Here is a 27,563-nt window from a genome sequence, read left to right as displayed (position 1 = left end):
GAACTAACACCTATCCTTCTCACAGTATTTAATAAAAATTCAATGGGAGACTCCCAAGCTCATTTTATGAAGCCAGCATTATCCTAATTCCAAAATCAAATAAAGACACTACAAAGAAAGAAAATTATTATAACCCTGATGAACATGGGTGCTAAAATTCTCAACAAAATATTAGCAAACTGGATATAGCAAGACATTAAAAAGATCAAATGGGATTTATTCTGGGGATGCAGTGTTAGTATAGTATCTGCAAGTCAGTAAATGTGATATACCACATAAACAAAATGAAGGATAAAAATCACATGATCATATCGATAGATGCGGGGAAAGCATTTAATAAAATCCAACACCCATTTATGATAAAAGATCTCAGCAAAGTGGGACAAGTGGGTACATACCTGAACACAACAAAGGCCACTTATGACAAACCTACAGCCATCATCATACTCATGGGACAGAAACTACAAGCGTTTCCCTTAAGATTGGGAACAAGACAAGGGATGTCTGCTTTCAACTACTGAAGTTTTAGCCATAGCAATCATACAAGAAGAAGAAATAAAGGCATCTATGTTAGAAACAAAGAAATAAAACTGTCATTTATTGCAGATCACATGATATACCTATAGAGAACCTTAAAGATAACACCAGAAACTATTAGAACTGATAAATGAATTCAGTAAAGTAGCAGGATACAAAATAAATATTCAGTTGCATTTTATTACACCAATAATAAACTATCAGAAAGAGAAACTAAGAAAACAATTCCATTCAGTTGCTTCAAAAAGAATAAAACACCTAGGAGTAATTTAACCAAGGAGGTAAAAGATCCATGCTTGGAAACTTATAAGAGGTTGAAGAAAGAAACTGAAGAACATACAAATAAGTGGAACATATACCATGTTCATAGATAGGAAGAATTAACATCATTAATATGTCCATGCTACCCAAAATACCCTATAGGTTCAACAGGATTCCAATCAAGAAACCAATGATATATTTCATAGAAATAGAACAAATGTTCCAAAAATTTATATGGAACTACAAAAGACCCCAAATAGCCACAGCAATCTTGAGGAAGAAGAACAAAGTTGGAAGAATCATTCTACCTGTAGAAAACTCTACTACAAGGCTATAGTAATCAAAACAGCATCATATTGGCAGACATAGATCAATGAAATAGAATAGAGAGCCCAGAAATAAACTCATGCCTATACAGTCAATTAATATTTGACAAAGGAGGAAAAAACATACAGTGGTGTAGGCCCTGGCCAGTTGGCTCAGAGGTAGAATGTCAGCCTGGTGTGTGGAAGTCCCAGGTTTGATTCCCGGTCAGGGCATACAGGAGAAGAGACCATCTGCTTCTCCACCTGTGCCATCTCTATCTTTCTCTCTCTCTTCTCCTCCCACAGCCATGGCTCTAATGGTTCAAGCAAAGTTGGCCCCAGGTGCTGAGGATGGCTCCATGGCCTCAGGCACTAAAATAGCTCAGTTACTGAGCAATGGAGCAGTGGTCCAGACAGCATCACCTGGTAGGGGGCTTGCCTGGTGGATCCCAGTTGGGGTACATGCAGGAGTCTGTCTCTGTCTCCCTGCCTCTCACTTAATAAAAAAAAAAATACATACAGTATGGTAAAGATAGCCCATTCAGTAAATGGTGTTGGGAAAATTGGACAGATATGTGCAAAAAAAAATGAAACTAGACTACCTTCTTATACCATACTCAAGAAAAAGCTCAACGTGGATTAAAGACTTAAATATTAGACTCAAAACCATAAAACTCCTAGCAGAAAACATAGGTAGTAAAATCTTGGACATTTCTTGCAGCAATATTTTTTTCTGATATACCACCTCAGATAAAAAAAAATGAAAAAATAAGCGGATGGGACTACTTCAAACTAAAAAGGTTTTGCACAGCAAAGGAAACCATCAATGAAATGAAAAGACAATCCACTGAATGGGAGAACATATTTGCCAGTGATACATCTGATAAAGGGTTAATATCCAAAATTTATAAAGCACTTAATAAACTCAACACCAAAAATATAGACAATCCAATTAAAAAATGGGCAAAGGACCATTTCTACAAAAAGGACATATGCATGGCCAATAGACATCTAGAAAGATGCTCAATGTCCCTAGTCATAAGAGAAATACAGATTAAAACCACAGTGAGATAACCTCACAGCTGTCAGAATGACTTATCATCAATAAATCAACAAACAAGTATTGGTGAGGATGTAAGAAAAGGGAACTCTCATGCCCTGTTGGTGGGAGTGCAGATTGGTGTAGCCACTGTGGAAAGCAGCATGAAGTTACCTCAAAAAATTAAAAATGGAACTGCCTTATGACTCAGCAATTCCACTTCTGGGAATATTTCTAAAGAAACCAAAACAGTATTCAAAAGAAGAAATGCACCCCCATGTTCATTGCAGCATTATTTACAATAGCCAGGATCTGGAAACAGCCCAGGTTCCCATCAGTAGATGAGTGGTTAAGAAAGCTGTGGTACATTTACACAGTGGAATGCTACTTGGCTGTAAAAAAAGAAGGAAACCTTACCTTTTGCAACAGCATGGATGGACCTGGAGAGTATTTTGCTAAATGATACAAGCCAGTCAGAGAAATACAAGTACCATATGATTTCACTTATATGTGAAATCTAATGAACAAAATACACAAACAAAATAGAAGCAGATTCATAGAGACAGATCAGATTGACAGCTGTCAGAGGGGAGGGGGCTTGGGGGGCTGAGTAAAAAAAAGTGAAGGGATTAAGGCAAAAAAAACCAAACAACCCCCTCACAAACAGACAACAGTATGGTGATTACCAGAGGGCAGGGGTGGTGAGGGGAGGTAGCAGAGGGTAGAGGGGGACAGATGCTGATGGAGGGAGACGACTTGGCATACTGAATGCACAATACAGTATACAGGTGATTATTATAGAAGTGTACCACTGAAAGCGATATAATTTTATTTCCCAATGTCACCCCAATAATCAATAAAAAATTTAAAATATAAATAGTAGAAGTAAAATCCAGTAAGGAAGGAAGAAAAGAAGGAAAGGGGAGGCGAGGGGAGGAAAAGAAAAAAGGAGAAAAGAAAGAAAATGCCTTTAATATAATAGGGATTTAACTTTAAACTTTTGCTTCAAAAAATGTAAGAGAATTCTGTGACCTAGTTTAAAGAAAGGCAAAGTGCTGTCTGTTAATACCAACCAGACTGTAAAGGAGACGTCCTAAAAGCAGTTTGAATGACTACATCTGTTTATGTAGCATTTATCTTTTATTTATGAAAATGCTCCCAGAGCATGTTTATGAGCCGAACAGACTGCCAAGGATGCAATTTTATATTTAAAGTTCCTCTTGAAAATTGTGAAGAATAAAGAAATTCTCTCCTCAAAAAGAAATAATAATGAAGAGATCTGCATGGCTCACTGGTTAATAGGGAAGCACCCTTAATCCCAGCTTCTTTTCCTCTATTTCTCATGGACACCTTGTCCCCCTCAAAACCTTGTACATCAGCCCCAACTGGAGTAACTCAGATAGAAAGAGTTTATTCAGGACTCTGTTACTGCTTCTGACCCGACATGGTGTGGTGGTGTTTTGGGTGGGCTGACAGTTTACCTTTCATGATGACCTCTCATGGTTCATTTCTTTTTCTTTTCGGGAGTCCCTCATTTGGGACAATCTTTGGGGTTTTGTGTCATCTTGTTAGTGTGACTATAGCTCAGTGAACCATTTTCCTAAGTTATAGTATCATAGTTTGGAAACATTTTTTTCAGTTTATTTTATTTTTTAAATATTTTTTAATTCATTTTAGAGAGAGGAGACAGTCAGAGAGAGAGAGAGAGAGAGAGAGAGAGAGAGAGAGAGAAGAGAAAGGGGGAGGAGCAGAAAGCATCAACTCCCATATGTGCCTTGACCAGGCAAGCCTAGGGATTTGAACCAGCAACCTCAGCATTCCAGGTCGATGCTTTACCAGTGGGTCAGGCAACATTTTGTTCAGATTAGATGACTTTACTATGTCACTGTCAATAATATTTAAGATAATACTGGAGAGCAGGTTTCCTTCCAAAGGCTGTTTGCTACTAAAATGCTCTCTGTCCACACAATTTTAGTAGCAAATTTAGCCTTTTTCTGGAATTCATTGGTATATCTTCTTTATTATTTGTTTGTTTATTTATCTTTAAGTGAGAGGAGAGGAGGTAGAGAGAGAGAGACTTCCGCATGCACCCCTGACCGAGATCTACCCAGCAAACCCCATCTGGGGCTGATGCTCGAATCAGCCGAGCTATCCTCAGCACCTGAAGCTGATGCATGGACCAATCAAGCCACTGGCTGCAAGAGGAGAAGAGAGAGAGAAGGGGGAGATGGAGGGGAATAGAAGCAGATGGTCACTTCTCGTGTGTGCCCTGACCGGGGATCGAACTTGGAATGTATGCGTACTGCGCCAATGCTCTATCCACTGAGCCAGCCAGCCAGGGCCGATATATCTTCTTTATACTCTTCATTATTTATTAGTCTTACTTAGCTAATGATTTCAGTGCTGTCTTTCAGGGAATGATTAAATCTGGGTGAAGCTTATTATTTTAAAGTATACATTACATGCAGCAGAAGAAAACCGTCATAGAGTATAAAGGGTTGGGCCAGGAGGGCGAAAACACAGTCATTGTGTTCAGGAGTCCCCAGAGATCCTGACTCATGTTATTGAAGAACGAGTGAGATTGTGATTAGTCATTCTTATTATTCTTGTTATTCTTAGAACCTGGTAATTGTAAAACATTTACTTGAATAGTACAGTTTATGAGATACAGCATAAAATACTTAAATGTTAACTGGAATGAATGTTTTACCTCTCATCATAATTGATATTTTAAAAGAGCTTTAAATTTTTTTTTCAGTTTTGTATATTCTGATTTTTACCAACATTTTTTTATTAGCCCTGTGTGGCAGAGACTCTATGGTACTGACGAGGAAAGTGAGGCTCAAAGAGGTTGCCTACCTGCCCTTCTAGCATTAAGGAAGTCCCATTGTATGTTGTATGGGCTCCAATTGTTTAGTTTTGCTTAATTGATCACTCTTTGACTTTCTTACATAATCCTTTTTCTGTATTTTATTCTTCCTTTCTTCTCTTCCCATTTTCAATGCTGCCTGCTTATTTATCAGTTTATATAAAACACACCTTTTAATATATTTACCTGTTCATGTATATGTCTTTTTCTTCTTTATAAGTACCACGGGTTTTTTCATGAAGGCTTATGGGAGCTGTGCTCTGATTCCTCTATTAGAATCCATTAGGGGTGGCCTGTTTGTCCTTAACCTTCTTGACTAGACCGGCAGAGTCCCTATTAGGTTAGAAGTTTCCAAGAATAAGCTGTTAATTCCTTGTATGTTGTAAATGTCTGACTACAGTATGTGAAGGAAAAATTGAGCCTAGCGTGGAATTCATGCTCCTTTCTAAGTTTAACTTTTTATTCTTTCCTTCTTAGTTGACTTTTAAATAGCTATTATTTATTTCCTTATCCTCACTCTGTTTTTCTCCAGAGTGACACCCCTGACCTCACAGAACGTGGTGATTCATCATGGCCAGACCCAGGAATATGTGCTCAAGCCCCAGTACTTTGCAGCCCAAAAGGTGATCTCAGGAGAGCAGTCCACCGAAGGTTTGCTCCCTTTAAGATACGGGCAGGATCCAGCTGCTGCACCTTTTCAGTGTGAGTATTGTCCAGCCAATCACCTTTCACAGTTAGAGCGTCATCGTCTGAAAACACTTTGGTTTAGATGGCTTTAATGTGTCACAGTAGATAAAATTTTAAACCATTAAATAAAAAGGTAAACCCATATTGGTTCCTAAAACAACCAGACAGCAGTGCAGTTTCCTTATCCTGAGGGAAGGCAGTGTTCTTGGGTGTTGGAAAAAAAGTCTGAAGTACTGGTAATTCTGTTTCTGCAAGATGGTTCCCTTTCTGAGACGTACTTGTTCTAATTTTAGATAGTTGTATGCCTGACATGTTTACATTGATAAAATATTTAGTAAGCTAGCCAGAATTCATTCCTCATTTGGTCTGAAAAGTCTGAAATGTCCTGCGTTATTCTCGGAGCACACCTCCAGTGGGCATTTCTGTGTTCCGAGGTCCACTTTTTAGTGTATCGAGCAGATGGCACGGCAGATTTTCCCCTGGGTTTGTAAAGAGCCATTGTATCAGTGGCCAGCTCCGTTAATCTCGCACCATGTGGGAAGCTCAAGGACAAGCCCGGGCTCCAAGGGTGGGGAACGTGATGATTTGTGGTTTAGGTATTACAGCGTCTCCTGGCAGCCTCTGGTGAAAACGTTTTGGAGCGAGGCGCAGACCATTCAAAGGCGGGAGCTGGGCGCGCGCACCCGCTCCAGCAGCTTGCTGCCTGGTCTCTCATGTTGACCGATGGCCTGTGCCATAAACTGTGAAAGAGAACGCCGGTTGTGAGGTTGCAGCAAGGACCCTCCGTCAACCACCGAGTGTCCTGGGCAGAGCTGAGATAGAATTTTTTCCTACTGCTTGGCACTGTAGAGCTCTGTATCTGTGTGGGTTTGATTCTCTGGGCCCATCCAGAAGAATCCATCTTCTAGAATGATAGATTCTTCCCTTAGAATTGGTCACTTGACCAGAAGAGTATCTAATACAAGGTTTGTACATCCCACCTTGCAATTTGTGAGGAAATTCTGCTCAGTGACCGGAGGCTGGGACCCCCAGAGCAGTCATTTGACGAGGTTTAGAGGGATGGTAAGGAAAGCAAGCCCAGGGGATGTTAGAGAGAGGGGAATGGAGAAGTCATGTAGCTCCTTCTTGCCCTTCTGAGAAGACAGCTTTCAAGTCATGTGCAAAACAACAGATGTGTCCATCTAGTTTCTAAAAGACCCTTTTATTTAAGTGCTTCTTCGTCTTTTCTGTGTGACTATTCCTGTTCTCTTGTGTGTAGTATTTTTCTAATATTAATTTAGAAAAAATAAAAAGAAATATACTTCTTATTTCCTTGGGATTTTATACAGGTCATATATATTTTTAGAAGCTTTCCAAAATTAGAATACGATGAGAAGAGAGTTTTTGAAAGCTCATGATTGTACTGATGAGGAAGAGAATTTATAACTTCATGAAGGTGTGAGGAAGAGATGGTCTGAGAATCACTGGTATTCAGACTAGAGACTAGACTGTGGTTTTGGTTTGTTACCGATGATTTGTTATTGGAAGGAAAAACTCCCACTGTGTGTGTATATGTATATATTTTAAACTCTCAAATCTCTGTTGAGTTATCTTCTGATGAAATTGTATTTTTGAAGAATGTATAGATAAGTTTCTTATCTGTATTGTCCATAAATTTCCCACCCATCCTGTTTCAATGTAGTTTCTCCATAGTTGGGAGCTGGTAAAGTAATTTAGACTAACGCATGATCACAATGATGGTGTTCCCCCCCCCCCCCAACTTGGCGGTAGTTCAAAGAAAAAAAAAAAAAAAAGGCCCAGGAACTAACCAGCAGGCACATAGGAGGGCCAGGAAAGGAAATGTGGCTATTTTTTTTTGCTGAGACCAGAACTACTGAGAGCTGGAGGGCTAATGGGAAAGTCTTAAAAAAGAGGTAGTTTGGCAGGACCATTAGGATATGAAAATAGCAAAGCGGAGTAAGAATAACAATAGAGAGATTAAAACTAGAAAGAAGGTATGAGTAATGTAAAGATGCACAATATTTTGCCCCCACATCCAACCTTGCATTAGATAAGAAGGAGACTCCAGGGAAACCTTACATGTGACAGAAAGGAAGGGGACATTGATCAGAGAAGTCTGAGGAAGAGCAGAAACTTTGTGTCTCCTTTTTCATCTTTATAGAGCAGATCACATGCAAACAGACAGACTCCTTTTATTGAAGGATTTAAAGGTCCATCAAGAGGAGTAAATAATTCTGACTCTTTAGAAGGGTAGGACTATTATGATCTGGTGGGTGTGAGGAATCTTGGGATGAAACTGAGAGACGGGGGTGTCCTAACAGTCCACTGCCATTACTTTGAGAAGCTGTGGGGACTAGAGAAAGCATTTCATTTAGCAAACGAACAAGTGTTGTTTTTCCTCCCTTAAGTAGGATAACAAATGTGGTCCATAGTAATTACCAGTTGGTAGGTATAACACTACCTTGCAAGCAGCAGTAATGATCTATTCCTCTAGCTGTAAGCATTGTGTAAGCTTAATCAGCTCCTAATTGGAGGAGGCAGCAGCCCTCCCACATCCAAGTGAATAAGGACTTGCTGTTAACACCTGGTAGGTGAAAGGAGAATTGATCAGAATAAGCAGGAAAAAGATGAGGATGGGGGATGACAGGTTCAGGAAAGCAAAATGTGTTCAAGTGTTCATTCTAACACTCTGCAGATAAAACAAACAAGATAGGGAGACACAGACTATCACGTTGTAGTCAAATGTTCTCTATTGTTAGGAATAAATGTTATTGGAATTTCCCAACTTCAGATGATACAACTCATTCTTCCGGCCCCATGTGAGCCCACTGCTTTCCCTATTTCTATTCTATGTAGTCACCAGCCTTCTGAGTCACTTCCTGGGTAACTTGACATCCTGGGTTGGGTGTTCTCTGAATACTGGATATCTCTAGTGATAATAACAGTGCTCTGCTTTATTCGTTGGTCTTAACAAAATTTAATTGGCACGGGTATCATCTAAAGCAGGGGTCTACAAACTTTTTATTTTTAAATTTTTATTTATTGCTTGATTTTTAGAGAGAAATGAAGGGGAGTGGGAGAAATAGAGAGAGAAAGAAACATTGATTTGTTGTTCCACTTGTCCATGCATTCATTGGGTGATTCTTGTATGTGCCCTGACCAGGGATCAAACCTGCAACGTTGATATATTGATTGAGCTACCCAACCAGGGCCAAGCTTTTTCTTAAAGGACCTGAGAGTAAATATTTCAGGCTTCATGAGCCAAGACACAGATAAAGATGTTATATATAGATACTTATATAACTATTTAAAATGTAACCATTTAAAAATGTAAAAATAATTCTTGGCTGGTAGGCTTTAAAGAATCAGGCAGCTGGCTGAGTTTGGCTGATGGGCTGTAGTTTGCCAGCTGCTGACCTCGGAACTCACAGCCTCTCAGTCTACTAAAAATATCTCGGGTTTGGACCTGATTGGTGCCTGGAACACGACAGTTGAACCACATCCAATCATCCTTTATTCTCATAGCAGCCCACCCTCCTTACTATGAAAATTCTCAGATATATTTTGGTTTAAGTTTGATGGCAGCGAGAAAAGCATGAACTACCAGGAAACCACTGGTAAGACTGACCTGCTGTCAGATAAGTCTAGTTTCCTTTCATGTTAGAGTGATAAGCCACAGAGCATTTGGGAAGGGAAGGAATATTACTCCTGGTTGTTTACAGAAAGCCTTTTCATACTGGTGACAGTAACATTTTCACTGGATGAACCAGTAGCAGCTATATAGCTAGACTGAATCACATTAAGTTATCACTTGAGTTCCTCAAAAAAATTACACACAGAGTTACTATATGACCCAGAAATTCCACTCTTGGGTATCTACCCAATAGAATTGGAAATATATGTATACATAAACCCTTGTATACAAATGTTCATAGCAGCATTATTTATTGATGACCGAAATGCAAGAACAACCAGAATGCTCATTAACTAAGAGTGGGTAAACAAATGTGGTATATCACATAATTAGTTGTTCAGCTATGGAAATAAAATGAAGTACTGATAAATGCCACAATGTGAAGGAACTGTGAAAGCAGAGCATACGCAAAAGAATCTAGATGCAGAAGAATCCAGATCATGTGACTCTGTTGATATGAAATGTCCAGAATAGGCAAGTTACATGAAATGTCCATATAGAAGGGAGGTATAGTGGTGATTGCCCGGGTCTGGGGAGAGGGCGCGTGGGGAGTGATTGTTTATGGGTAAAGCTTTTCTTTTGGGTTGAAGAAAGTGTGCTGGAATTAGATGGTCATCAGGTTACACAACCTTGGGAATCTACTAAAAGTCATGTTATGTTAAAAATAATGTGAAAATACTTACAGAATTATTTCCAAATAGGTAGTTATAAAAGCTTCAAGGAATGGAGCTTGTCAGCTCTCTTGGAAGTCTTAAGGACAGCATGGGGTAGAAGAGACTTCTTTATCCAGTATCTTCCTTAGTGACTTGTAGGAAACAATTGAGTACTTAAACCAAATTCTGTTGTGCTTGCTTTAGTAATATTTTTAATTCAGAAGAAGGAGGAAGGTTGAAATGACATGATAACATTTGAAAGGCAATCTTATCAATACAGTCTGTTGAGGTAATTAGAATAACATATGCTTAGGAGCACACCCAAAGAGCTCACGTGTAAAGAGATTAGTTTGGCACAACTCTTTAGACTAAAGACCTTGAGGGTAATAAATATCCACATCAGCCTATCTGCTGTGGTAGTAAAAATACCATGGGATGCCTGATAATGTTAAAACCAGAAAATGATATTTCTGTTACAGACTACAGTGGAAGGACATTTTTGTCATGAGGGTTATAAGTACTGGAGAGCTTACTTAGGATAGAGTGTAGAGTTACTTATAAAGGAGATCTTTAGGGTGAGCATAAATACCCATGTGACTAAAATGGTTCCCTGGACAGCTGGTTTGCAGATGATGCCGAGTCCTGGAGCCAAAAGATCGGGGAATCTCTGATTCAGATACACACGTGCTTTGTCCCTTTTGCTATTCGATCACTTTTAATAGTTGGAAATTTAAACTTTTAAGTGGGATTCCTCATTGCTAATTTCAGGTGTTTTACTATCAAGATGGACTTAGCTTTGAAAGAAATATTATTTACATATTAAAGTTGTCTTCCAAAATGTTCTTCAAATTCAACAAAAATTAGAATTTTACATTTCTGAAAAGATAAATGTTCGTTTTTAAAACAGATACAGACTCTTAAAAAATTTCCCAGGTTATCTTCAGCCGTGCTGAGATGTAGAGAGACAGAGTATTGGCACTGAAGACATGTGGTTCTGGGAAGTTACAACAAAAAGCACAAGCCCACTTTTATTTTTTAAATGAAGTGTTATACAGAATCTTTCTGCTTTAGTAAACAGCCCGGGTGGTGTGGAAATCATGTACACAGCCCCCATTTGGCTGCTCCGACAGCAGAAAACCTTGTCCTGCATGCAGTTGAGACCATAGGTGATATCTTAGCCCTGGTTGCAGTGGTCTCTGGTGACCTCTCCCAGTCCTTGCAACAGACTAGTCAGCTCAACTTCTGCCCTGGAGTCATGGGCTCCTCTATTTGAAGATGGAACAGCCTCCCAGATCTCAGGTCTGAGCAGGAGGCTTGCTGCCCACATTTCTGTACCCAGTTCTGCCCTGACCACAGTCAGTAGTCCCAAATGTGGACCCTTTAGGCACTAGACCACCTCTTTGCACTTTGAGTGACACCATGGTTGAATGTGCTAGCATTAGGCTTCAAGCTATGTTCACACTGACCTCAAGAAGCGTAAGATATGATAGCAACTCAGGGTTTCATGACCGATGGTGTATCTCCCCTTGAGAAAAGTAAGTTCATGTGTCTGGCGTGAGATTTTTCTGTAGTGGCTGGTTGGTACAGCAGAGTGGTTAGCAGTACAACTGCCCGTCTTCCTGGCTGCCCTGACTGTGAGAAAGGAGTGGTTCTGCACAGGGTTAGAGGAGAAGCCAAGATTCTTGCTTTGGTGAAACAAAACTGAAGGTTAGGAGATAACAGGCAGAATTTGGCCCAGATAGTTCTGCTTATGCTGTCACTTCCAGGAGGTGGGCCGACATTGATTAAAGGCTCTGGGTACCCAATGTCAGTTACAGGATCTCCATAGGTAATGTGTTTGTGGTGTGTTCAGACACCCATCATGGGAAGGAAGTTGGCTGCAGAGTGTGGAAGACCAAATTCATCTTTCACTTACTGGCCCTTTGCCAATGGGGGAGAAACCTTGGAGTGGCAACTGGATGAAGGCAAACGGAGCTGTAATAAGTACAGATGGGAACAGCTGGGTCCAGATTGCTACGCACAGGATGAACTGCAATAGAGAGCCCTTCAGAGAGGAAGCAGTTTGAAAATGCTGGTGAGGGCGAGTCTGGTTCTAGGAACCACCTCACCTCCCTGGGATGTTGAAGTTTGGGATATGAGTGATAGGACAGATCATGTGAAGAAAGAAAGGGAAGAGCAGAAGGAGAAGTTGAGAACTGGGAACTCCAGTTCTCAGAGATGACCTGATAGTTTCTGATTGGTTGGGAGCCCCATTAAGGTGGAGCGTTGCAGATGGGGAAAGTGGGCACTGGGAGGGAGAGGATTCCATAGACACATTGTGCAGTACTGGCACTGAAAGCCTTCCCTGCCTGGGCACTAACTTTAGCTGGTCATATGCAAATGAGTGTGTCTTTGAGATTGGCTCCACACCAATCCTGTGGATACTAAGTGGCAGTGGAAGTTGTGCCCGCTAGAAACGATCTCACAAGCTGATGAAAACTAACAAAGGTGATTTAGCATCTAAGAGGCACACTAAGTGTGAAAACACACTGCTTTAAAGAAGGAAGGATGGTAAAAGCTCCATAAAAAATACTTACAGTACCTAAAGCAGTTTTTTGTGAGTATCAGGAGCCTTTAGCCAACTTCTCAGTTATTTGGCAATATGGATGTTAGCATGAAAAATAGCTAGAAGAAAAGCACCCACTCTTCAGTGAGTTCTGGCAAAGTTCTTGTTGGCTTACACACCTAGACAGCAAAAGCCACAACACACTGTGTGCAACTTAACAATTAAGAAAGCGTTTACACAAGGTAACACACCAGGGTTTTAGGAACCCAGGTTCCATTGAAGGACAGATGTTGGGCAAATGAGTTTGTAAAATTTGTGTTTTTTGAGTTTGCTCACTTTTATTGTTAAAAATGGTTCTGGGCAGTGCCAGGTGTGTGATCTGTGAAATTGCAAATTACCTTCCTGCTTGGGCAGGGCCATTGTCTTGCTAATGTTTGCTGGAGGAGGGGTTTTTGCACCAGAAAAGTTTTAAAAAGAAGGAGGAGGAGGAGAAGCAGAGAGAAGCCATTTTTGGAGAGTGAGAGCAGAGAGGATGCAGAGTGCTGAGACAGAAGCCAAGAAGGCAGGGAAAGAGAGAGAAGCCAGTTTTGCAGAGTAAGAAGCCATGTTGGCAGATGGGGAACCAGAGGTGAGGAGCTTTTGCGAGCTCCACTGAGACTGGTGGGGCCTTTGATTCTAGGAGAACCTGGAGAAGATTCTTCTGGTTGTGGAATCAGAGAATGTGTCAGTGGCTTTGGGAGCCCTGTGTGTTTGCTTGTCTGCTGGTGCAAGTCTTGAATAAAGGAATGGCTCACCATTTTTTGGCTCCACTGTTTCTTTACTGTCTGCCCGAATCTAATGGGAACCTGTATATGCCCGGCCATGACAGCGGCGACTACTGGCCATACAACGGGGTATGACCTATTGCAGAGAAAGTTCCCTGTGTGGTCTTTTTGTGGCCAGTGTGCCTCAGTTGGGGGCGAAGGTGGGTGGTATGTTTTATCCAGGAGCTGTTTGATCCTGTCCCAGTCCAGGAAGGCATGTGAACATGAGCACTCTCTCTGGCTCCTGACTGCTGACACACGGTTTCAGATAGCTGGGGAATGGTGGGCTTGGATTGATTATAAACACTTCCAAGAAGCTTCTCCAGCAATATGAAACCAACTGTGGAGGAAAACCTAGAGCGAAGGATTATGTAATCTAAATTCCCCAGTGGGCAGCCGTTTGTGTAAGAGAAAGAGGCTTCAATCCTGAGGGCCCAGGATTTCATAATAAATAAATAAACCAATCCAAGGATATTTCTGGTTGTTGAGACAAGAATTCAAGATATTGAGAAATAAACACTGTATGGCTCCAGAATATTCTGTGATCAAAATGTGCTATTTCTAGAGAAAAATAACACATGTATTACAGGTCGCCTGGGGGGGATAGTACAAAGCATCATTTTGGGAGGATAAACCTCTGTTTGAAAAAGAAAAGAGATGGTGCTTACTCAGCTTTAGCCTTTTCTTTCTTTTTTTTTTTTTTTTTTTGCCAGGAAATGAGGGCTTTATTTGATTTTGCTCCTGAATGGAGAAATAGTTTCTAGGGAATTAATCCCTATTAGAGTTGACGTGATAGTTTTGATTCAAAATAAACAAGATTGCACAAAACACTGCTCATGAGATGTTCTGAGCAGAAAGTAGAATGCTTCACCTTCTCGTGCGTGGGTCTCTCTACAGAAGGGTCCTCTTGGCATTGAAAGTGACTGCCTTATGGAAAATTTGTCTGTCACCCCCTCCTCAAGTAAAGACCTCAGTATCTTTCTTATATATATTTTTTTTATTTATTTTTATTTTTTTTCCCATTTTTCTGAAGCTGGAAACAGGGAGAGACAGTCAGACAGACTCCCGCATGCGCCCGACCGGGATCCACCCGGCACGCCCACCAGGGGCGATGCTCTGCCCACCAGGGGGCGATGCTCTGCCCATCCTGGGCGTCGCCATATTGCGACCAGAGCCACTCCAGCACCTGAGGCAGAGGCCACAGAGCCATCCCCAGCGCCCGGGCTATCTTTGCTCCAATGGAGCCTCGGCTGCGGGAGGGGAAGAGAGAGACAGAGAGGAAAGCGCAGCGGAGGGGTGGAGAAGCAAATGGGCGCTTCTCCTATGTGCCCTGGCCGGGAATCGAACCCAGGTCCTCCACACGCTAGGCCGACACTCTACCGCTGAGCCAACTGGCCAGGGCCTCTTATATTTTTATATAACATTTCTTTAAAGAGACTTTTTGTTGTAATTGTGGTTTGAATTCTGTATTGTTTTTCAGTATTTCCCTATGATTAGCCCCTTGTGAAATTGAAGTGTAATTGAACTGCAGCCCAGCTGCCCTCATATTCCTTTAGTCCCGTATGAACGGAATAGACATTCGTGCATGTCTGCCGTAGGAGGAAAACCTGTCTTCCCTGAGAAGTAATCACAGTATTGTTATATCTGAGTAATTCTCTGACAGGCAAACATTAAACCATGAGATATACCGCATTTCCCCATGTATAAGACGCACCTTAATTTCGAGGCCTGAAATGAAAAAGAAATATATATATATATATTACATAAAGTTATTGAACTCAAGTTTTATTCATTATAAAATTCATACAATTCCTCATCAGTCAAAACTCCCATCCATTAGCTTGTCCTCATCTGTGTCTGATGGCGAATCACTGTCTTCATATATTGCCTCGTCTTCAGTTCTATGGCATTTGAAATGCCACCACCACTGTATAAGATCCACCCAGTTTTTAGACCCCGAATTTTTTGTTAAAGGGTGTGAAATGGGGAAATATAGTACGTGTTTATATGGTTGATGTATGTACATGTACATATACATGCGCAGGCATATGTATTCAATCACATATAAATATGTGTATTATTTAAAGTCACTTTTTGTACTTTCTTATCCACATACCAAGTATTCATTAAAAAAATACTTATAGCTCTAACTGCACTTCACAAGTTTGTTCTTTCAAGGTTCCAGCTTTTTTCTAACTAAATGAAAACATTTTAATAGGCAGCAGTTGCTTTTGTGAAAAACCTCATTGTTGTTTAAAAATCCCTATATCCCAGAAACAGGCTTAGAAAGCTTTGGTGAAAGAAAGAAAAGCATCGACAGTGCAGGTGAGAGGGTGGTGGTCCCCTTTCCCTGGGTTGATGGCCTCTGGGCTTCCTGTGTGGGATGGGCGTTTGGAACCACACCCTGTGCTTGTTATTTTAATGAACGCCATTTAATGGCCACAGGTGCATCTCATGATTGCACTGCCCACCTCTGATCCCGCAGAAACCAGAGCCCTTCCACCCACGCGTTCAGATTGTATTTATGCATAATTTTCCTCCCTCTTCCCTCTTGCCATGGCTTCCACTATAGTGGACTTTTCCACCCCGTTGACTTGGACCTTGGCCATGTGACTTGCTTTGACTACTGGAGCGTGGGTGGGATGACAGTGTGCCAGTTCTGAGCTGTACGAGGCCGTGTGTGCCTCTTCATTCTACCATGAAAAAGGCACGGATCTGGTCTACTGCCATGCGAATTCCTTTGATGTCTTCAGCTTTTCTTAGGTTATCTTATCAATGGGGCAGAATATTTACTTTTTAAAACAATCTGGACAAGTCATTTGTGTTAGTTTGAGTCAAGTAGATGACACTCTTTTAATCAGAAGGGATACATACAGGTAAAAATGCTCTTCTGGGTGACCTCCCTTTCTCACCACAGTGGACTGAAAAATGGGTAGCTACCTGACTCTAGGAAAACCTGTCTGAGCTGGCTAGCTGCCCCTGAGGTGGCCTGGCAGAAGAGCAGTCCCTGCCTGGTGTGCTCTCAATGAAATTAGGTTATTCAGCTTCTGTCGAGGAATTTGTGAGTTAGAGTTGAACACTAAGCAGCTAAAACAGAACTGAAATATCAAGTAGAAGCAGAAATGGTCAGAAAGAAGCATCGGGTAATAATATCATGATAATATTGGGTACAAGAATGAAGATTGACAGCATTTTCTAAAAAGGTCTGAGGATAAGGCAACATATAATGGGTTGCTATAAGTACTTTGAATTCTTAATGTCTTCCAAGTTTCTGAAATATGTTGCAATCTTCATGAGGTCTGGCTTATATGGCTGGCTAATCCAGGGTTGTTTTGAGACTTTAATCTCCCGTTTTTCACACAGCTTTGCTACACCATTCCATTACTGGAGATCATGTGCCCCCTCAACTGTGTTGTAGGCAAAGACCGCGGCTAACACATGCTCTGTTTGTGCCCTTCCCTCTAACAGCTGCATGTTCTGAGAGCTCAGAGCACTAATGATTGCCTTTTAGCTCCTTTACTTCTTTTCTTCAGTCCCTATTTTAGCTTTTACCCTTGGCCACACCCTCTCACTTCTAAGAAAGCTTAGGGTGGGTTGGCAGCTGGACAGAGGGGTGGATGGGTCCATTCCAGAAGTTCCCAAGATCACTGAAACACTTAGAGAATTGTTCCGCCTGGCCTAGGGTTCCGTAGGCCCTCCTGCGTTGTTATTTATTTATGTTTGATGCCCCTTTGGATTTTTAACAGCATTCTCAGGTCTCGGGTTCCCGCTCACATGGGATAGAGCACGTTCAGCTTCAGTTCAGTAACACGGACTCCTGACATCCCATCATGCCTCCTATTCATTAGTCATCCTTTTTGATATGGGTTTTCAGGCAAGCGCAATGGGGTCTGTGTGTATATATGTGTCAAGACATGCTCTGCCATGTTTCAAACATGGAAAAATGGCAAACTGAGATGCCTCTTTTTAAAAGAGTTTAAAAAAGACTCAGTGGAGAAAATGACTCGTAATATTTCTTGTCAGAGATCCCAGTTTCCAAACCACACCTTAATATACCTCAAGAACATGTAATATGTATTTTGCAAAACTTGGTAAGGTTATTGTAAATTGTCTTCTTGTCTCTGGAGATCAGGCGATTAGGAAACTTGGACATAGGCTTGTTTGTCCCCATCAAAGACACTCTGTAGGTTTCATCCTCCTCTCCCTCTTTGCTTAGCCCTTGCTGTGTGCCCAGCACTATACTAAGTGATTGATACACATTAACTCACTGTTATGTTATAATAGTAGCACATTAGTTGACTATTTAAAACATACCCTGCATGTTATTCATGTAAGTATGTTTGGAAACAAAAATATAATGAGCTAGAAATTGCCAAAATAAATCTTATTTATTAAAAAGAGCACTATGTTAGCTCATCTAAGTTACTTTTAGATGAGTACAAAGTCAAAATTTGACTATATTTTAAAAACCTGTCAACTTTATTATATGTAGGACTTTTATGACGATAACATTTAAAAACTTATTTAACTATAGAGTTTCTGGCTAGAAGTGTTTAGCTTATCAAATTATTCAAATGCAAAATTCGCCTTTCTAATGAGTGGGTTCCCACTGCTGGTTGAAATCCATTTTGATACCTTTCAAACAAAGTCAAGCAGTCGGGTCTTATCTGTAAATTATGTAGAAACCAAAGTCCATAGTAGAACTTTACTTTATTCTAGAGTCTTTAATAGTAGTCCTGATCATGAAAGCAAATGTTTTGAGGTGAAATTTTTCCATATTTAGAAGCTGTGGATTTTGCTATATAACATGAGGTCAATGTCACTACTGGTTTGAATATTTTTCAGTTGCTTCACTAACAGCTGATCATATGTAACAATAGCCTCTTGCATTGGCATAGTGTTTACCAGCTTATGAGTTACATCTTTCCAAGTTGTTTCATATGGTCCCTGCCACAATTTTGTGAGATAAATGGTTGGGTGGCATTATTCTGTGTGTCTCCCACCCCCCCACTCTAGAGGGCAAGATCCTACAGGGTAGAGCCCAGGAGTGGTTTTACTGAGTCCTGCCTTATTAAACCTCTGATTATTAGTTTCTCTGTCAAATCAGAATCTTATCACATTCCACAGGACTGTTGTAAGAATGAAGTGAGATGAGGGACATGCTACCTAACAGCCAAACACATAGTCTCTGTGCCATCTGTTTGGTTTTTCTCCCTCGTCCCAACCCTCCCAAGTACTTAGTGTCATATAGTATTGATAGTAATGTTCATTGAAGAGTGGCACTGGGGTCGTGAGGAAAGAACAAGGGCTTGCATTGAAATCGCAGCTCTACCGTTTCCTAACAAAATGACCTTGGTTAAGTTTCTGCTGACAGTCTCTGTAGTGCCCTTGTCTGTACAGTGGGCATGAATGTAACTTCCATGGTTGTGGTGTGTATTTTGAGCTCTGTAGCTTAGTAGGCATTCAGTACACGTTTCATGTGTCTATTTATCCTGTAGGTGGTGCTCTGTACATTTAGAAAGGTCCCTAGATTCTTCTTCTGTGTTCTTAGAATCTAGGCAAAAAGGAAAAGCAGAGAAGTGTGCATGTGTTTATGTTAGTTATCTACTGCCATGTAACAAATTACTCCAAACCTTAGAGGCTTAAAGCAACAAATATCTGACAGTGTTTTGTGGTTCAGGGATTTAGAAGAACCTTAGCTGATTGGTTCTGGCTCAGCGGCAATCAAGGTAGCAGCAAGGGCTGCTGTCATCTGAAGGTTAGACTGAGGCTGGGAGATCTGCTCTCAAGATGGTTCACTCACATGACCATTGGCAGGAGACTTCCAGTTCATTGCCATATGGGCCTTTCTATAGGCTCCTCAAGTATTCTTACAGCATGAGTGCTGGCTTATTCCGAGGGAAAGAGAGAACAAGACAGAAGCTGCAGTGTCTTTTATATTATACTCTCAGAGGTTGCATACCATCACTTCCACTTTAATCTGTGTCTGTTGACCAGAGTCCCTAAGACCAGCCTATGATCAAGGGTAATTACACTTCACCTATTGAATAAAGAAATGTCAAAGAATATGTGGATAAACTTTAAAGGCATCCTAGTGTTCAACAGGAGAGCCACTATTTGATGAGAGTCAAAAGTGAAAGAGGAAGTTGAAAATGAATAACCTAAGAAGAAGGGACAGACAGCTGGAAAACTTAAAATGCATAATTGCACATCGGTAATTCATTTCATATTGGCCAACTAACCATTTTTTTATTTTATTTATCACATGATGCTGGAGCATAGCTAGATAAAATATGATGACTTTGAAAAAAGGAATTTTTAGACTGAGATCTTTTCTAATGATGAGATCTATTGAATTAAGAAATAATCCCTTGGGGAGAGAAGTTGGGGCCATTTGATGGAGACATTTAAAAATTGAGCCAGAGAGATGTTTATAGGGGGCGTGACAGAATCTGTATTCTGCAAGCTTGGATATCCCCAATTCTAAAATTCTAAATTAGTTCAGAGATTTCAAAATGCCAGTTTCCTTCTATATAACTAATTGTTTCACCATATCAAATTTGAGAGTTGTTTGAGTAGTTGTAGCATGACTTCAGTTTCCTTAGTGTAAAGAACTGGGCACCCCCTTAGAGGCACACCAAGGTGTCCGCCGCTGGCCGGGAGCCTTGGTGACTCAGAATGCTTGTGCAGGGAGCTGGCTTTTGTTTCCTTTTAACGTTGTTTTGTTTTTGTTTTTGTTTTTTGCTTTCAAGCAGAATTTAAATTTTGTAAAATGTAACAGGTCATTTTCTTCCTTATGTCTGCCTTTAGTGTAAAGGGGAAATTTCCAAGTGCCCTTATGAAGGACCCTTGATGGTGTTCAACCTTGTTAAAGTTTTGTGACCTACAGGTATTCATTGTTTGAATAAAAGTCCCTTCGCTGCCCCTTCCTGAGTGTAATTCCCGCTCGAGGAAGGTTCCCAGCCTGAGCTCTTGTCACCTGCGACCACTTATCTTCCTTTCCACCCTCATTCTTTCCTGTGTCCTTCACCTCTCTCCACATACTCTTTCCCTTCCCAAAGAGGGAGACTCACCAGGTGGCATGTTTGTTATGAATAAAAAAGGTGGGTGAGAATTTGAACTGTTTTTTTTTGGTCTGAGTGAAGCCAAGGAAAAGTTGGAGAAGAAGTAGACATGTATATGAATAGCAATTTGTGCAGAGCCAAGTGAAGATGGATGGTTGTAATGTTAGGTCATGGTTTGGTCATGCCTGGCTACTGAAAATCATGGAGGGAAGGGGTAGGTTAGTTGGGTCCAAAGGCTACCAGGCGAGGAAGAAAGGAGGAAAGGTTTTCTAGGAGCAGAAACTGCATGGGAAGAAAGTAGGGGTGGAGTGAGGGCTGTTGGACAGGATGCCCTGGCTTTACCTGGGGGAGGTGGGACAAGCTGAGGCTCAATCAGGTCTAGATGGCGGGGGGGGGGGTTCCCAAATAATTTAAAAGGAGTTTGATTTTGTGAGACCTACTTGTCAAAGCAGTTATAGAGACTCTACGGAATCCTAATTCTCAAAGTTACATGGTAGAGATAATCTGGACCCTCACGAGAAATGGCCTCCACTTAATCAAGCTTGTGAATAAGTCATAAAATGTTTGCCTTGGTAAACACATAGCTCAGTAGATATCTATCCTTTTAGTCAGACTTGCTTCTCCACATACAAATAAACAGATGTTATTTATGGAAATGGTGAGTGATAGGCCAGTAACAAATGCCTCCATTTACTTCTCTTTGCGAAAACAACAAATGTGGGGATAAATAAATCCTAATTCAGTTCCCAAATTAAGGGACAGAAAATTTGAGCCGTGTGAAGCACATCTAACCCACTTTTTCTGTAAGGAGCCTATGCAAACTAGCCAGATTGAATGAGTATTAGAGATGGGAGACAGGTATGTGTTTTCTGCTCTCTGTAACTTGTTCTGTTCACTCTGGGATACTAGTGACATCCTCCTCTTGCTGGTCCTGCTTAAGCCTCTTCCTCGTGGCCATGGTGTTGCATCAAAAGCTGTGTTGCTGAGGACCTGGCATAGGTTCTTAAGGGAGGTAGAGATTTTCACATGAAAAAAAAATCTTTTAAATGATTTCTTGCTTGAGAGACACTCTGACAAAGAGTAACATCTTGAATGTTGATAGTTAAAAAAAAAATCCCTCTGCAAACTCATTTAATGCTCGCCAAGTATGGCTCCCATGATGTCAACATTCTAGAGCCAGGGGGAAGATTGCATCGTCAGCTCAGACTGAGAAAACAGGTGCAGGGAGCTCCCTCTCCCTCCCTGGTTTTCTTCTTTGCTTCTTTTTAAGTTATGAACTGCTTTAACTCCTGTCATCTCGGGGATGTGTTTTTTCAACTCTTTATATCACATCATTTCAAACACCGTGGCCCATTGTGGATGGGATGGCCACAGTAGTTTTGCTTGGTATTCAGCAGTAGGAGCAGAGAAGAGAGTTCCAGATGTGTTCCAGATAGGTGAGGTTTTAATGCTGTGTTGAAGATAATACTGAGGGACAACCTGGTACAGTTGCAGGTCATCAGGACTATCCCCATTGCTGCCTCTGGTTGTGGTCCCTTCAACAAGCTGTCACCTCTTTCCTTGGATAGTCCAGAGCCAGTCCTCAACCTCCTGGGCGTTCATCACCCACAAACTGAGGTAGACTTAGACAATTGAAGCCTCTCCAGATCTAGGATGTTTAGGTCAGAAAATGAAAATGCCAGAAAGCCATTGGTTTGTTTTTCTAGTTCTCCACTTTTATTAGCAACTGTATTTTCTTTTCCCAACACTGGGTCACATTCTGCTGGTTAAGTAAACTACTTCTTGGGTAAAAATTAGTCTTTTTGACTGTAAAATATATTATACCTTCAAACATATTTGATTTTGTTCCAGGGATAAAAATAGGACCTTTTAAAAATATTATTAGAGAAGAGAATTTATGATGATTAATATTTAAAGAGGGGAAAAAGAAAAGATAAACTCTCATAGTCTTAAGGTGTGTTTCTTAAAGTCCTGCTGGGGGCATTGGTGCCTGGACGCAAGGCAAAACCAGAGGCGAGAGAATGTGATTCTGGGTGAAAATCTTAGTTCTTAAATCTCAAGTTAGGGCAAAACAAAGATTAACTGAGTGAAACAGGAAATTAGACCTAACTCCTGAAGTAAGTGGGAATTCGGGATGAAATCTACTATCTTGATTGCTTGATTTCTGCTAAGTCTTTCAGCCAGTCTCCCCCAGCTGGGAACCAACATGTATATCTCTTCCTTGCTGGTTTTTATGGCCTGGTGACAGTTCACATCAGATCACAGAGTCTGAGTAGTAGTGTTTTTAATTTCCTTGTTGCTCTTCGCCTAACCAAGGGAGTGGCTACTTAGTAAATCACAGATATGTTTATTACAAACTCAACTCCTTACACATCATAAATTTTATAAAAATTAGAGCAAGTTTCCATCATTTGTCAGTTTGATTTGTTTTGTATAATATGTTGTGAAATTTTGGGAGCAAACAGTTGTCTATTTTGCTATTGAATGATGGTTTGAGGAATTTTTGGTTTCTTGTTGTTTGTTCTCAGTTATTCTCTCATTGGCGTGTTTAATTGAACATTTTTACTTTTTTATATCATTGGCTGTTGCGGTAATGTTTTAATGATTTTGGGAAAAATGTGTTTTGTAACAATTGCAAGATATCCTAACTAACAACTGTCCTTTCTCTTGACCTGAAATTTTTATGGCTGAACCATTTTTCTCTGACAAATAGAACATACAAGTATATTTTGAGGCTTAAGTTTCTTTTTTTAAAAAACACTACAAACACGTACACTATAGGTCAGGGGTCGGGAATCTTTTCGGCTGAGAGAGCCATGTATACCACATATTTTAAAATGTAATTCCGTGAGAGCCATACAATATGTTTAACACTAAATACAAGTAAATGTGTGCATTTTATGTAAGACCAACACTTTTAAAGTACAATAAGTCTCTGAATTCTTTTTAATAACGTTGTTATGCTTTTGCTAACCAATGATGAATAAAGTACTTACCATTAATGCGACTTCTGGTGCTGCACGGTTTTGCTGATGGCTTTGTAGTCTGGTTGATACGTGGTGAGGTTAAGCTTCATGCAGGCGTTGGAACTTCCATCCATTAAACACGATCGTAGGTTGGTCTTAACATTCTTTAGATGTGAGAAAGACTGCTCACATGCATACGTAGAGCCAAACATTGTCAGTACAGCAATACTCACACACTGCAGTATGTGGTATGTGACGGGAAGTGCATTCCAAGTTTTGACAATCAGCTGGTCCGTGGTTTGAAGTTTTTTCTTTTCTCCCCACTTGTGTTTGCTCGCCAACTCTGCTTGCTGTCGTGCACGTCCAAATCTTCATTCAGTGACTTGAACTTATTTACTCACATGTCTGAGGCCTTCAGGTCAGCAGCTTGTAGCTCAAAATATGACGGAGACACTGGGGATGTAACTCACCTGTGTGGATGGGTGATGAACTTAAAAAGACGAGTGCGCTCACAAAATTCTCCAAAGCGCACTTCGAATGACTGTAGGAGATTAGATGTGAAGCCTTCTAGCTGCTGGAGATAAAGATATTGAACAGGGTCAGTTGCTGTGCATGCATCTTTAAACTCTCCCAGTTTTTCAAAGTGTAGTAAACGACCTGTTTCAATGTCGGCAATGAAGAGTTCCAGCTTGTTTTCAAATGCAAACACTGCTTGTTGAAGGGATAAGACTGTATTTCCAATGCCTTGCATTTTCACATTGAGCTGTTTAGATGTTCAGTCATGTCCACGAGATAGTAGAACTTCAGGAGCCACTCAGTGTTGGCTAACTCAGGATGCTCGAAGCTTTTTTATTTCAAGAAAAGTTCGGATTTCGCTCAGACATGCCGTGAAATGGCTGAGCACCTTCCCTCTTGACAACCAGTGCACATTGCTGTGCAGAAGCAGACCAGGATAATTATTCCCAACTTCATCCAGTAGTGTTTTAAACTGGCGATCATTTAAAGCTCGGGCAACAATAAAGTTAACCACCCGAATGACCAGCAACATCACCTTACCAAGCTGTTCGCCACACATCTGAGCACAAAGCACCTCCTGATGTAGGATGCAGTGAAAACTTAGGATGGGTCTCTTTTCATGTTCACGAAGAAGTGCTACAAATCCTCTGTTTTTCCCCACCATGCATGGAGCACCATCAGTACACACCGAAATAAGTTTATCCATTGGTAGATTTTTTTCTTTAGCAAACTCAGTGAAAGACTTGAATAAATCCTCCCCTCTTGTTGTCTCTTTCATAGGCAAAACAGTAAGACTTTCCTCACATAGTGTGTCACCATCAGAATACCTTGCAATCACGCTGAACTGGGATAAATGGCTTACGTCTGTTGACTCATCCAAAGCGAGAGAAAAGGAATGGTGCTGCATTTATGTCCTTCACTTGTGTTGCCTCAATTTGATTTGCCATCATGGTGGTACGATCGTGAACAGTTCTTGCCGACAGAGGCATGTCTTTTATTCATTTGATTATCTTATCTTTATCCAAAAAGTCGTCAAAAAGTTCATTGGCAACATCAAGCATGAATGTTTTGGCATACTCCCCATCTGTGAATGGCTTTCTGTTTCTCACAATTTCTAAAGCACCAGCAAAGCTAGCCGAATTCCAGTCACCTTGTTGGGTCCAAACACGAAGTTGCTGCTGACTAGCTTGCACTCTGCACAGTAGCTCTTGACATGCTTTCTTCCTGCTGTCCCCTGCTGGATATTTTGATGCAAATGTAGTATGGTGTGTGTCCAAGTGCTGCTTTATATTTGACCGTTTCATCGATACAATTTTATCATTGCATATTAGACACACTGCTGAACCTGCTCTCTCCACAAAGGCAAATTTCTCTGTCCATTCCTGCTAAAAAGTATGATACTCCTCATCTTTTTTTCTTTTAGCCATCTTCTTCATCAAAAGGGTTTCTGCAATTAGCTAGCTGACTACTTGATTAAAAGGAGGGAAGTTTACTTCCTGACCTCAAATGACCTGTGTACATTATGCATTATCCAATAAAAATTTGGTGTTGTCCCGGAGGACAGCTGTGATTGGCTCTAGCCACCCGCAACCATGAACATGAGCGGTAGGAAATGAATGGATTGTAATACATGAGAATGTTTTATATTTTTAACGTTATTATTATTTTTTTTAAAGATTTGTCTGTGAGCCAGATGCAGCCATCAAAAGAGCCACATCTGGCTCATGAGCCATAGGTTCCTGACCCCTGCTATAGGTAAATATTATTTGTTTAGCTTCCTGCCAGTGAAGTTTGTTTATTCATTAAATTTTTTTAAATATTTTATTTTTATTCTTTTTTTTTAGAAGGGAGGGAGAGAAAGCGAGCTAGAGAATGAGAAAGAAGGGGGGGGGGGAGAGCAGTAAGCATCAACTCCCATATGTGCCTTGACCAGGCAAGCCCAGGGTTTCAAACCGGCGAACTCAGTGTTCTAGATCGATGCTTTATCCACTGCGCCACCACTGGTCAGGCCTGTTATCTCATGATCACTTACTACGAGACACATGTTGGGTACAAAGCAGTGACCAGACACTCATGGAATTTGTGTTCTGATGACAATAATCAAACACTAAATATATCAAGTATTTTTATAATAAATAAGAAATGTAAAGCAAGGTATGGGGTAGGTAATGTGTGAGAGTGTTGTGGCTTTATGTCAGGTAGTCAGGAAAGGCCTCTGGATAGTGTACATTCTGGAGAAGTCTAAAGGAGGTGAGTGAGGAGGCTGTGTGTACCTAGGGAAGTGTATACTAGGCAGAGGGAACAACAAGTGCAAATGCCTCAGACGGGTGTGCCCAGTATCTGAGGAATAGCAAGGAAGACAGAGTTAGAGGGCTGAGGAGAAATGTAGAAGATAAGGTAGGGGAGGTCACAGCTGCAGAGGACCTCATATGTCATTGTATTCTGATTGAGATTGGAAGCTACTGAAGGGACAAGTGCCATGATCTTCCCAACATACATTTGAAAAGGATGCTCTGAGTGCTGGTTGGAGAATAAACTGTAGGACGGCAAAGGTGGAAGCAGGCAGTCCAGCTAGAAGACTGTCGAAATAATCCAGACAAAAGATGATGGTGGATTGCACTAGAGTGTTATCCTGGAGGTGCTGAGAAATTGTCAGCTTTTGGAAATAGAGCTAACAGGATTTGCTGTGCTGTTGAGTCTCAGTTGACAAAAGGTCAAGATAGACTTACTATTTTCTGAGATGGGAGAAAACTTGCAAAAGAACAAGTTTGGATTTGGCTGTGGGGAGGAATCAAAGCTTAATTTTGAACATACTTTGTTTGAGATGTCCATGACACACATTAAACATCTACCTAGCAAGGTTCTATAAGCAGTTAGATAGTTGGGTTCTAGGACACACATACACACACACATACACACACACACACACACACACACACACACACACACCCCTTCAGTACCCACATACACATATGCGTACACAAGGGAGAAGGGGAGAAGTGGTCCAGGCTAGACTTAAACACTTTCTGTGCAGAAGTCTGTAAATGGTACTTAAAAGTCCATGAGCTAGTACAGGATGACATCATCTAAAGCATTAGTAAAGGAAAGGAAAGTCTATAAAGACTGAGCTCTGGGGACCTCCCTGGATAGTATCATGAAGAGTAGTGGCCATTGAGGGAGGAAAGAGAAGCATGAGAGAGTAGAATAACCTAGAAGCCACGTAAAGAAAGTATATTTTGTGAAGCAGTGTTCTACCGTCTGAACAGCTGAAAGTCTGAGTAAGAAAGGGGCAGGGAATTCGCCATTGGGTTAGGCAATATGGAGGCCGCTGGTGACCTTCAAATGGGTGGTTTTAGTGAAGTGTTAACAGGGAAAGCTTGACTGTGGCAGGTTCAAAAGAGAATGGGAGGGGAGATAGTAGAGAAGGCCAGTAGAGCAGCTCTTCTGAGGAGCTTTGCTGTAAGGGGTAAGGGGTAGAGAACATTATCTGCAGTAAAGTGGAATGGGGACACTGAGAGGTGGGGTTTTCTTGGAAAATGGGAAATCGTTCATTACAACATGTTTGTGCACTCACAGGATGAATGGGGAAGGAAGTCTTTGAGTAGGCAAGAGAGGAAGGGGGTC

At 40.9% G+C, this 27,563-nt stretch overlaps 1 protein-coding gene across 7 annotated transcripts in view; it reads left to right on the top strand.

Moving 5' to 3' along the window:
* LTBP1 (latent transforming growth factor beta binding protein 1) overlaps positions 1-27,563 on the top strand; it is a 416,121-nt gene that overhangs the window by 144,865 nt on the left and 243,693 nt on the right. For all 7 annotated transcript variants that reach the window (XM_066378530.1, XM_066378532.1, XM_066378534.1 and 4 more), the window contains exon 4: positions 5,544-5,713. In XM_066378530.1, the coding sequence (XP_066234627.1) occupies positions 5,544-5,713 (170 nt within the window). The remainder of the gene's footprint in view (positions 1-5,543; positions 5,714-27,563) is intronic.

This window comes from Saccopteryx leptura, chromosome 3 (assembly GCF_036850995.1).
Source record: "Saccopteryx leptura isolate mSacLep1 chromosome 3, mSacLep1_pri_phased_curated, whole genome shotgun sequence".
NCBI lineage: Eukaryota > Metazoa > Chordata > Mammalia > Chiroptera > Emballonuridae > Saccopteryx > Saccopteryx leptura.
Note: the sequence above shows the minus strand (reverse complement) of the source record. Positions and strands in the feature narration are given on the sequence as shown.